This window comes from Thunnus albacares, chromosome 19, assembly GCF_914725855.1.
Source record: "Thunnus albacares chromosome 19, fThuAlb1.1, whole genome shotgun sequence".
Classification (NCBI taxonomy): domain Eukaryota; kingdom Metazoa; phylum Chordata; class Actinopteri; order Scombriformes; family Scombridae; genus Thunnus; species Thunnus albacares.
In genome coordinates this window covers 24,315,003-24,328,314 of record NC_058124.1, presented here as the reverse complement: position 1 = coordinate 24,328,314, position 13,312 = coordinate 24,315,003, and the positions used below count along the sequence as shown (strand labels likewise).

At 38.5% G+C, this 13,312-nt stretch overlaps 1 protein-coding gene across 3 annotated transcripts in view; it reads left to right on the top strand.

Moving 5' to 3' along the window:
- Positions 1-1,573, top strand: part of LOC122969369 (major histocompatibility complex class I-related gene protein-like) — a 47,530-nt gene extending 45,957 nt beyond the window's left edge. For 2 of the 3 annotated variants that reach the window (XM_044334983.1, XM_044334987.1), the window contains exon 8: positions 35-1,573. In XM_044334983.1, the coding sequence (XP_044190918.1) occupies positions 35-60 (26 nt within the window). In that variant the 3' untranslated portion in view covers positions 61-1,573. The remainder of the gene's footprint in view (positions 1-34) is intronic. The other variant, XM_044334984.1, reaches the window with a different exon arrangement.
- Positions 1,574-13,312: the final 11,739 nt, after the last annotated feature.

The following is a 13,312-nucleotide window of genomic DNA, read 5'->3' as shown; positions in this document are numbered from 1 at the left end:
AAGCATTAATGTTGATGTGAATCCTCCACTGCAGGAGTAACAACATCTGGAGAGAACTGATGCTGCTGTCCAGCTGTTTCCTCAAACCTTTGGTGGAGATGAATCACTGCAGCAGCTACCAGACACCAAAGAGCCACAACGTTACTCCAGTGGGGCATCTTTTGTCTTCAGATATCAAATTTATGTCAGTTGGTCATGTGATGTATTAGTTGTGGAGTCAAATCCAAATATGGTATTCGGCAAAGCATAAATTTATTTCATAAAATTTTTTTTTACATTATGTGTTTTTGTGAGGAAAAAAACATGTGAAATACCTGGTTTTCCTCATGTGAGCGTGTTGGGTATTTGTGCCCCACCTTTTTGTACTGTCATGACACTGATCGGTGTGTGTGTGTGTGTGTGTGTGTGTGTGTGTGTGTGTGTGTGTGTGTGTGTGTGTGTGTGTTGCCGCTAATCTGCATATAGTAAACAAAAAACATAAACAATATGGGATATTTTTCAGAAGATAATCCAGTGTCAAACTTGGAAGCATACCATGAGTCAACCCTCAGGTAAATCTTCCAGCAAATTTGCAAAGGTGTCCGTGTTTGAAAGTATTGTTGTCAGTTTGGTTAAACAAAGACAAAAGGCCAAATCCACAAAGAATGGATTGCGCCTGCTAATAGCACCGTGAATTGCATAGCATTTGCACCCGTAACCTGCCCCATTTAAGGTCCAACTCACAAAAGATTTGAAAAGAAACTGCAGAGGGCACTAAAGCCTCAAATTGTGTCTTTAATTAGCAGAAGTGTGCACACACAGAGCTCTCCACAATCACAAACCAACTTTCATTTTTTTTTGTTTTTTTACTTCTCTAGTATTTTGCATCTCTAACATGATCTATTCAAATGTCAAATGTCAAAATACAGCTATTATTGTGACTCAGGCAGGTCAGAAACATGTTAGATTAATGTCTTACAGTAAAGGTGTTCAGGTGTCAGTGAATGTATCCGGGATTTCACAGATTTGTGAATTAGACTGTTTTTGCAACAAGGCTTACTTGCCTTATTTGCAAATTTTGCACTGAATGTATGAATATTACCTCATTTACATACATGCAGATGGTACAGGCGACCCATGATGTCAGCACAGTTTGCAGTGCATTCTGCAGGTGCTTCTTTTTGTCTCATTTGCACAGGTTTAGCAGCTGCAAAAGCCACGCACTCCTATTGTGGATTTGGCCCTATGTGTGCATGTCCCCTGACTGAGTGGCTGTCCAGAGCTAACAGTTGCTAACATTAAGCTTAGTTTGCTGCTGACTGAGCAGTTTGTCTTGACATGTTGGCGCCAGCGATATGTTGGTGATTTCAACTTGTTTTTCCGTCACAAGCTCAGTGTGACACGTTTTTGAGCTTTAACAACCGTTAGTGAGTGTATCCTTATAGTCGTCCTCTTTTCAAAATAGTAATGTTATGTGTGTGTGTGTGAGTGTGTGTGTGTGTGTGTGCAACTGTGTGCAGTGACATTCAATGTTAGCCTATGCAATAGATATATTCACAATGTTCACATATGCATTTATTAGTTTAGAGTTTAGTTTATTGGTTTGAATGTGGATTAGGAACTGAATGTTAGTTTTAAAATTATTTTCTTTTCAATGATGTTTATTATAATTATTATAGTAGTTTATTGAAGAACACTTATTTTACACTTTAATATCCTGAAATTATAAGTGTAATAAAAACAAAAACAAATACAGGATCGTTACGTCTAGGTCCACTTTTATTTGAGTACAGATACAAATAATTTTGCTGCCTAAACAAATACAGATACAAATACAAATACTGGGCTCTCTGCACATCCCTGTGATGTACTGTCTTTGATGATGATTATTCGAGAAATGTAGCACTTTAACCTCTGCTTCTAATGCTTTAAACTTTAAATGTCTAACTACTTATGTGTGACTTATGTCTTAGTCTTCCAACACACATTGCTCTTCTACTTCAAGTAACAGCTGTAACTCTTTTTAAACATAAATTTGTAAACGTTCCCACAATTTTACACATACAGTTAGTGTAGAAATTATCTCCTGTCTGTACATAAGGTCAAATATTTTTTTATTTATCTTTCCCTTATTTGGTGAACTTAATTTTGTCAAGAGGAGCTGCTACAGTTTCTAGTGTCATTTCTGTTATCATTTGTTCTAATAGTATTTATTTTTACCTTCAATTAATAAATAAATTCTCCTGAAAACCTGCTTAAGAGGTCTCCCTGTTACATCATACCTGTGTTTGCATCAAATGTTCACATGTAGGTTTAAAGGTTTTGTCCCAAGTTTTGGGAAACACTCTTGTGAAGCTTGTTCCTGATACCTGGAAAGCATGAGCTTACTTTTTAAAATTTTATCAGTTGTTGAAATGTGTGAGGATAAAAGACAAAGTTTACACTACTACAAAATAAAAAAAATAATACTAATAAAAAAAAACACACATACACACACACACACGTTCCACAAATGTTGGTTTATTTTTGAAGTACACTGAACCTTGAGTCTCAGAGTGTGTCTTTCCCTATATCACCACTAGAGAGCAACATAACTCTGAAATGTCTCAGCTGTGAGGTCACCACATAGAAACAGCTGCTAGAGCATTTACACACCTCCAACATAACAAAGAGTTTCCTGACTTAAAGTTTTCTACAGTTAAAGCAAGATTCTTACAAAAAGCCTGTTTCTATGGAAGATCAGACCAATACAGTTAAAGTTAAAATTAAAATTAAACTTTAACTTTTCAACCGTGTTACTGAAGATTTAAACACTTGCAAATTATTATCAAATAAAAAGCAAAAAAGGCCTTTAATTAAAACTTAGCAACAGATAAACAGCAAATTACTTTTGGGAACAATCACCTGCATAGACCTCTGTACTGTAAGTGATGGTCATGATGTTTTGATGTCAAAAAGGAGGTTGGGAGTAAAATTTCCTAGAAAGGCTAACAGATTATACAGACTTATATTGTCTTATTTCCCTAATGTTGTGTTGTGTTGATGACAGCAGTAACCGCCATTGCCATTTAGAAACTTTTAATGCAATTGTTGCATCTATCAGAGGAAAACAAACATCTCAGACAGTCTTCTTCACCACTTCCTTTTGAAGTCCCCACAGTCAGGTTAATGATATAAAGTATCTTCAATATGGCAATTAGTGCTGGCCTTTGTGAATTAGACTGTTTTTGCAACGAATATAAACTATTCAAATCAGCACTTATTTCATGTCAAATGAAGATGGGAAATCATTCATATTACAAAATGTGAAACACACATAAAATGTGCAAATGAATTTAGAAAATTACCTAATGTAAAATGGGGAACACGTCTCAACCAGACAACCTACACCAAACAGACAAAGTGAAGGCTTTTCAGTATAAAAACAGAGGCGTCAAGACAAAAACTTACTGACAGAGACAGACAGACATATGATTACATTACTGCAGAAAAACTACAACCCCATGATCGTGATACACAAAACATAACTACATAAAAATTATCTTAAAAAAACATTTTTTGTGTATGTTGGTGTTAGTTGTTAGTGATACACCAGTCTGATACACTGGATCAATATCTGCACTGATATTGATCTTATTCAATGTAATGCAACACAATTTTATAAACCTTCTGGAACAATATAACTAAAATTTGTCTGAAAAGTTTAAAAAGAGTGTCAGTTTTGAACATCTTCACTTGTAGTGAAGAAGTTATGTGTAGCTACAGCCTCATGTTACTGAAATAGATGAAATAGAAAAATTAAGCACTGGAATCGGGTTGGTGCTCTGTACCACCCTGAGTTTAGGTAACAGGTATCATCAGGAGAGTAAAAGTAGGATTACTCCATCCCTAATTAGACAAATTATATACATTTCTTGCATCCAAGCTCAACACACATAAAGACAGACCTGGTGTACAGAGTACAAAACCTGGAGGAATGACAAAAAAAAGATTACAGTCTGATAAACTTGGACATGTCTGCATTTAAAGAAAGCCAAAAAAAAAACCTTTAACCTACAATATCTGTTGGCAGCCATTACTTTAAACACATCAGTGATGGTACAGATGTGTCATTTTGATCTGATGATTGCTCTGCATGGTGGTAAGACAGCTGAATGTGCAAACACCGACCCCTCCTTGCTGTTGCCAAAATCACCCTCAGTTCTTGATGTGGCTAGTTCAAGTAAAAGAAAATCTAAGTAATCACGCTACATCTTCACCGCTGCAAGATCGCATTCATTTGCTTTACCTTCTCAAACTGGAGCTAAATTCTGATTTGACTTTACTGATTTGGTATTATGTTTTTGGAGCATCATCACAACATTGTATCTGTAGCTTGCAAGGTTAGGTACACTAGCTGATGGTTCCAATTACTGCTTAATAGAGTATGGTTTTATTGCAATAAAATGGGTAATAATATCAGTGTGCTCCAAAGTCAAAGAGGTGACTGGATACTAAAAATCTGCCTGAGGACATTTCCAGACACCTTAAGCTGACTTCCTTATTTTGGTGCTGTCTTGGCTTTAAAGGACTGTTTTTATAAAGAGTTTTTAATGTCAGAGTTGGCACAAAACACTTAAATCTGAAACCTCACACTGATAATAATAGAACTATTAAGCTTTTGATGAGGTCTGAGCTTTGTAGCAGTTTTTCGGGCTGCAACTAATGATTATTGTCATTATCGATGAATCTGCTGATTATCCTCTTGATTAATTGATTAATTGTTTTGTCTCTGAATGTTTGTTTTGTTGGTTTGTCTGATCAACAGTTCAAAAATAAAAGGAATTCAGATTACTGTCGTGTTTGACACATAAAAGTTTCAAATCTTCACATTTGAGAAGCTGTAAACAGCAAATGTTTGGCATTTTTCCTTAAAAAATGACTGAAGTGATTATTCGATCATCAAAATAATTGCAGATTAATTTTCTATCGATCGGCTAATCGGTTAAGTGACTAATCGTTGCGGCTCTACAGTTTATTGTTATGATGTTATACTGCAAGGTGACTTATAATGCATGAGGTGGCAGCATGTGAGTGTCCTGTCATGTTTTTTTGAGCGAAACACTGAACTTGTATAGTAGCTAAAGTGAAGTGACACAACAAAATAATGAATGTTTTGTCCATTTCATACTTTAAGAAACAACTTCTTCACAGGAAAGACAGATGTCAGACGCATTCTCAGACAGACAGACAGAAATTTGAATCAATCAATATCCTTGTCATTGAGTAGAGTCTACTTCAAGTTCACACGTTCTCAGGGGCGTCTGCAGCCGGCTGCTCATTTTGTCCGGGGGAACTGCGCTGACCCCTGAGCCACTACCAAGGATTGTCCTGATGCAAATCAGGAGGGGGAACCAATTCATCGTCGCACAATTCGATTAGACATCTGCATATTGAGCATCTGCACCCCACGAAAATCTGCCAATACCTACTCTCCCTCCCCCCGCAGCCCCCACATTCTCTGGCCCCCCCACGGGGGTAGCGCCCCACGACCTCAGGGGCAGCCTCTGTCCCTGCTCCCCACCGCCTCCCCCTGTCTCCCCCTCTTGTCCCCTCCTGACCCTGTCAGACCCGGCTACAATACCTGACCCCGCCCCAGAGACGGGACGATTAGAGTTCAAGGCCTTTCTCTGCGTCCGTCTGCAGGCTGCCCTGCCTGGCCCCTGTCCGGCCCTTGTCCGCTAATCACATGCACCGCTCTTTTTTTCATACTTTCTCACACACACAAACACACACACACACAGTTTTTCATTACAACTTTTTTTTTTTTTTTTGAAAAGACATGACTTTGAAAATGAAGGCTTTGCTTTCTCTGGAGATTTGCCATTGTGATCAATTCTGACCGCTGGCTCTTATTCAGACGTCTCTGCCACTCAGACGATTTCCCTCTTTTTTTTTTTGTGCTCTTATTGATTCATCAGGCTCTCATTCAGCGCTGGGAAGAGTGAGCAAACATGTCAAGAAGTTTAAAGCAACATGTGTTGAACTTTACCACACACAATGTTAAGTTGAGATGTGATGCCCACACCACAAACTCACCTGACTGTCTTCACTGCTTATACAGCTCAAGATTGGTTTTTGGCAATACAGCATGTTCCTAAATGTGTCTGTATTCTGTCATAAATGTAAAACATTAAGTAATTTCTGGCCATTTCAACAACTTTTGTCTGAATAGTAAAGAGTATTTCATACAGGTTGAAGTAGCACATACTTGAAACATCAAATCAGTCATAACATTTTGCTTTATCTTCTATTAGTGTCATTTTAACCCAAATAAAATATTGCAAATACTTTAGAAAGATCATCATACCAGCTTAAAATCAACAATTTATTGTTCTTATAGAAAACTTTAGTTGCAACTGGTTGCTGTGTGTGAATGCGTGTGACTGCATGATGTGACACCGTACGACACCAGCTGCTCCACATTTACATTTACCAAATAAATAATACTTTGAAAATGTACAATATAATTATCTATATAATCAGTTTGTATTGCTGCTGGTCCAAAAAGTACCTGTTATAACTATGCAGAGGGGGAGTCCTCACTGCATGTCCAGTGTTGAGGAGAAAATGACTGGATGCAGTTGTTTTTACAGCTTAGGGAGCAGACAAGACACTTATTCTATGTGTTTTTCACTCTGATTTAACATATTTTATTAAAAGATGTCTGTGTTTTGTGATATGTCCTTTATTAAATACATCATTGTTTTTTACTTGGGGGGTTTTTTTGCCATAAAAATCTCTCTGTACATCTGCGTTCCATCTGAGCAAACAGAGAGAGACAAATCAGAGTGACATTTTGACACCTTTTTTAGGAACATCCAGTATAACTGAAGATTGTACTAACAAAATGTTTGATTGATGAATATTATGTAAAAGAAATATAGAGGAGGATACACACCGAAAACTTATTTATGATGTCTGTGGTCAGTGCTAGTCTGGATATGTGACAAAAGCGAAACCTGATGCATGTAACTGACATGCACATTGTATTTGAATTACACTCAAGCTGGAATTTGCCAGTGACATGACAGTGAGTAAATCTTACGTAATCCACCCGTGGCAATCGAGGTTTTGCAGGTGCATCATGAATCTCCCAGCAACCACAGCGGTCTCCATTATGGAGGTTTATCAGAGTACTTGCTCTTTGCCTGAAAATAACAACCAGGCTTGACAAAAAGAGACATCTGAGAAGGATTACTGTGGTTACCGATTAAGATGCACTAATGTAGATATGTGTCTGTAATGAGGTGTTTACTGTGACATTGTCCTGTTTTAAAGGAACAGTTCTTTTGGGGGATTGGCTTGTTTGCAACAAAGATTTTATTAGAGCCATCTTGCAAAGTGTGACATGCAATAAACTTACATGAACGTTGCTGTCACACAGTCTAAAGGTGCATTTACTGTTGGTCTTAGAGGTGCTTGAGGTGCTGTTATTGACTCTTTTGTTGGACTTACTTTCTTTCAAAGTGTCGTGTCTATTTCCTCTTCTACTTTTCCCAGAATGCCTCTTGACAGCACCCAAAGAACAGGTGTGGCTTGTTACATTATCTGTAATTTCTGTGAAATTTTTCCAAACATTATTCGTCTGAGTTATGCAAGATTACGTTTTTAGAAAAGACAAAAACATTCATTGAAAGCAGCATGAGGTCCGATGGTGTGAACACATCCAAAACCAAATCTTAGAACACGTGTGCCAGGGTTTGTGTGTGTGATTATGTGTGTTTCTCGTCGCACGTGTGTTGGTATGTGTGCCGCTGATCACTTTGAACCTCGCCTCTCTGATTCTTGGCAGGAAGTGAGCGTCAGCAGCTCTTGGTCGTAAAACTGCTTTTGGTCGCTCTCCCAGGGTGCACTGGGAGGGGAGAGGACAGAGAATCTCTCTGTCACCTCTCCATGGCACGGGATGTGAGGAGATCGCCGGGAATGTCAATAATCGCTCAAACCGAGGACGAGCTGCTGCCTGCTCTTAGTGTGACAGAACCACCTGAATATCAATTCAAGAGAAGAGCAAATTAAATTATGGCTTCTTTTTTTTCTTCAAAAGACACCTGTTAGACAGTTGAAATGAAATGAAAATATAAGGATAGTAAATTCCACTGTCAACTATTGATGATTCACTTAAATGAGTAAATTTAAAAGTCTGCTATATGTCACAATGTTTGTTTACTGTGTGAAAACTTAATGTATCCAAAAACGTATTTGCTTTGTGAGTTTTATAGAAGGGAAATATAAGACAGCTGTTTTGTGCACATGTGCAGAAGTTCTTGCACCCATGCACTATGTTTAAAAAAGAAGAAAGGAGTTGAGCATGTTTCTGCACATCTATTTTCATGTGAGAGAAACAGCAGTTCTGCTGACAAATTTGCTGAAGAAAAAAGGATTCATAAAACAATCTGCTCTGGATCGGTATAACCAATAGAGGTATAGAATAAAAGACAGTTTGGAAAAAATCTGTAGTTTAGCTTCTACCTATCAACAGTTAATATAACACAATACTCCATGAGCCATCTCCATGACAACTGAGCAAATGTGCTGTTGAAGACTGTGAGATGTGGTTGATAGCTCTGGGAAAAGTTAGTAAGTGGGCTTTTTTTTTCCTTTTTGGTCAAAATATTGCTACAACTTATAGCCTGTTAAAAAAAAGAACTCGATTTCATATCATCATCTAGGATGTTGTGGGTCTTTCCTGGAAAATAATCCTCTGGTTTATTAACAGGAAGTGATGGTGTTTTATGTTTCTGGTTTGAAAAACTGCATAGTTAGTAAAAGCAGCAGAAGCCACTAGACAAGCAAAACAAATATATAGGATTAGTTATTGTTGTCTTCTATATTTGGATGTTTGTATGTAGGTATGTAGGTGAGTATACACACTATATATACAATATCCATCGTAGAGTGTTCATACCCAGATGTGTACAATGTATATGCTTGTTATATATAAATGCATATGACTGTAAGTTTATATATGTGGGAGTAGGTATATATGTTTACATGTATGCATTTTTGTTCCTTATTAAATTTGGAAAAAGTGTTTTTTCAGATTATCACTGTAAAAAAACAAATATGTCCTAAAATTACAAGGCTCTAATAACATTGTTTTCTCTTAATAATCATGATACGTCAACCAAAAAATTAACTTTTCTAATTTCTTTTTCGCAATTTCTTACAACTCAAATGTTTTGCGCTATTTGATTGAAAAAAAAAAAAAACATGTTCTTATGTCAATATAATTAATATCATCCTCTCAGGGAAATCCTTGAAACATGAAAATGAATTATGAAAAGTTGCAGGGGCCTGGGCCATTACGTATAACATTTTATTTCTCCTTTCTTCTCTTAGCATATATAGAGAAGAATAATCTAAACTCTCTCTTTGAGTGAATACATTTTTTTTTTCCCAGTAAAATAAAAAAAAAATAAGCATCCTATATCAGGATTTAGTCTTCACTGGTAAAGGGACAAAATAATGTTTTATTGATTTAAAAGGAGAAAAACAGGTTTTCTCGAACACTTGATCCATCCTAAAAATTGATTGAGTTGTCTAAATCGCTGTCTGTTCATTTTATGTGCTGTGGAACTTGGGGCTCGGCGTTCTCCCATCAGGGTATATTTGTAGCTACAACACAATATTCAAAAGCCTTTGTCCCTCATCCTATTGCTGTGATCTGCGTCTCAGGGCTTGTGGACAAAAGGTGTCAAACGGAGCGTTGGACTTGGCCTGCCATGTCCTCCTGAGGCTGCTCCTAATCCTATTACTGCGGGCTGTGGAGGAGTATGGATCCTGTCCCTTCATCCCAGAAACTATTAAAGTCTGAGGGGGCCCTGTGTGTTTACTCTCTGTATGTGTGCGTGTCTGTGTGTGTGTTCTTGTGTGTGTAATTGCATTGTAAGCGACTTCTTATCCACGTTGTCATAATGTGTTATCCACTGATGCGGCTCAAGGTTTGCCGTCTTTTTCAGTTTGTTACGGGGCAGGTGGACATTTTAATCTCGCTCTTCACTGCTGCCATATTTCAACCCAGCTGAGACGCTTGATGTGATGAAGCTTCACCGTAGATCATTTAATTTGGAGGGTATTTGATGCTGTTATGGGAAGAAAAGATTTTATATGTAGAGTTGGAATGTCTCACAGTAATAGTACGTAAAACAAGCACAGTATCCTCCAGAAAATGACAAATGATAAGTCTTTTTGTGGATGTAATTTCTTTGAGACGTTCGGACAATTCGGCTGGAATCTGAGAAGTTTAAGTGACATTGCGTTGATTATGGTGTATGTTACACAACCTTTAAAGCGGCTTTAATCAATATTTTTCATAATAACAATATATCAAATGACAGTGTGTAATGTGTTGTGTGTGGCTGTAGTGATGAACCACAGAGAATTACCAGCCACTCTGCAGCTCCCCTCGGCTTTATAGAATTTTATAACAAGTTTCAGCCCGTTGTTTAGCTGTCTGGCTGTAACTTCACTATTTGGTACTTTACTGTCTCTCATAGCGTCGTTTTCAGCCACAGTGGGCAGCTGTTTTTCAGAGAAAAAAGCTCTAAAAAGCCACTGTACACTACCTGCTCAGCACCAAATGACAAACAGATACAGTTAGCTGTAGACAAGCTGGTGAACATAGTGGAGCATTTAGCAGCTAAAGGGTCAGATATTTCCCTCAGGAGTTGGTAGAGACTAAAAACAGAGCTAAAAGAGAGTGAATATTGGACTTACGCTCACCAGGTGGACAGAAACACGACTCCAAATGAATGATAATGTTGCTAAGTAACTGCTGGATGTGGAAATAAGCAACTGTTTGCTAACAAGTGTCAGTGTAAAAGGTGATAATATGTAAATGTTGTGTTCACTACTTGTTTCCACTGCCCCCAAGTGGCCAAAAAAAATCAGTTAATGCATGCAGGGTTAAGGATGTAACATTTCATTGTATAGTATAAGCATATCATATCATATCATTTTGTACCGAAACGTTACATAACATATCCCATCCTGTCATATTATACTGTATCATAGCATAGCACGTTGTATCGACTGAAGAATTTAAACACTTTTTGTACAAAAACAGTGTTTGCTAGAGTGATAGTTGGTCTCGAGTCTTAAATAGTTTACCTTCATGAAGATTAATGTCAAATCAAATTAAAAGTGGAAACATAAAGCAGATTCTCGTGTGCATTATTTAGCTATTGTTTTAAAAATATATTTAATAGTATCACTGCTGTGACATATCTAGTCAAACCTTGAATTTTGTTCATCTTTACACCTCATCAGCCCCTCATAATTATCTTGCAGGAATCTAATCAGCTCCATCAGTGAAGATAAACTCGTGATGTTTTGGAGAAAAGCTAGTTAAGAACTGATGAATTGGGGAATGTAGGGCGAAGTTAGATATCATCATAAGAGCTGAGTGGGACAGCACAACTAAAACCTGTGTAATCAATCTATGAAGACGTGTAGATCAGATAACAAACTAATATCTCATTCTCTCTATTTCCTCTTATATGTTTTGAATTAAGATTTTTCCATCAACATTTTAATGTTTCATAGATTCTTACCCAAAGTGAGAACAACAGTTTGTGAAGATAGGAGTGTAACAATTCAATCCAGCAGTAATTTGATTTGATTTTGACTCGGTGCATCATCAAATCTATAACAGCGCTATCAATGGAAATTGTAAAAGAATAACTGATTCAGGCAATAATACATAAACACATGCAACCCTTAGGCTGAGACACTATTCAAAGAAAGCAAAAACTCTCATTTTTTAATATAAATTCTGCCAATGAAACAGGACTTCTACAGTAATTAGTAGGTAGCGGTTCAATAAAGAAACACCTTAATGTGATATTGATCAATTGTGATCACATTTTCAAACTTTTAAAATTCCTGATGGTGGCTTTTCTGTATCTAATCACTGCATTACGATACATAAGTGATTTTTTTTTTTTTACAGCCCTAACTAAATTGAAAGATGACAATGTTCAAAGCGGTACCAAGACAGCAGGTGAAACAAGATGCATTAAAGAGAAGTTTCAGATAAAAAAATATAAAATGTAGGAAGATTTAGAAATAGTGTTTTCCCATGTTGAGCGAAATATTGATTCATTATCCCCCTTCAGTCTTTCTTATTGTCTGTGAGCAGTTTTGAGCTCAAAACGACCGGAATGAAATCTCGTCCAATGGCCTTTTGTTTTCTCTGGGTATCACTTATCTGACTAAAGTGCAGACCGTGGCCACACAGACCGACACACACGCACATGCAGCAGTCCACATCCTCTCAATAGTCGCATTTGCGTGTACATTGACCAGAGTCAATTGGCTGTCAAATGCTATGCGCGATTAGACACCAGTGGGTATAAGGCCTAATGCAAGGGAGCCTCGAAAAGCCTGGACGTTGTGGGGCCCCCACTCTGTGAGCCCCATGGCCCTTCTCACTCCCCTTCACCCTCTACAACCCCCCCCCCCCCCTCCCTTTTTCATCTCACCGCCCCAGTTCAATGTTAATGTCCAGTGGTGTCCACTCCTCGGACGTCTCCCTCCCGCGCAAAAACCCAGAGAAGAAAGGGCGAAAAAGAGAAAGAAAACCAAATCTTCCCTCCTTCTTTTCTCACCCTGGCCTCCTCTTGTGTGCTGTCCAGCTGGCTGTGACCCTTGACCCCCTGACCCTCACTCCTGACCCTTGGACCCGTTCCCACGCCACGCCTTTTTGTGTCCACCTCGCCATGGCAACACCTTGGTCACTGCTGCTGCCACGGTAACAGATGGACAGGGGCCTGGAAATAACTTCATTCAGCCCCGCCCGGAGGGGTGAGCACCATGGACAATCTGCCCTAACCCCCCCCCCCCCTCCTCTTCCTCCTCCCCTCCCTGTCTCACACACATACACATACTTGGACACACACACACACACACACACACACACAGCGCCCCCAACCCAACTTTGACACCTCCTGTGCTACATTCTAACACCCCAATCCCCTCGGATCCATTCCCTCAGCAGGGGCCTCTGGGTATCAGGGCCTGATAGAGTCATTAACACAGAGATCCCAGATTCACCCTGGCATGTACACGGGAAATACATGGGAATAAGAATAAGTTGCTGTTGTTGGTGCATAAAAATGCATAAGAAGACACCCCAAAGTCACCCACATATCCCATTTCACACTGCTGGTATTTATAGTTCGGGGCGTAGGAGCACTAACTTCATCGCCGTGCTGTAATTATCTCTCTGCTTCTTTTATTAGCCCTATTGTTTTCTCACATCCGTCGATGAGAAAAGGGGCTGGGGGGAGAG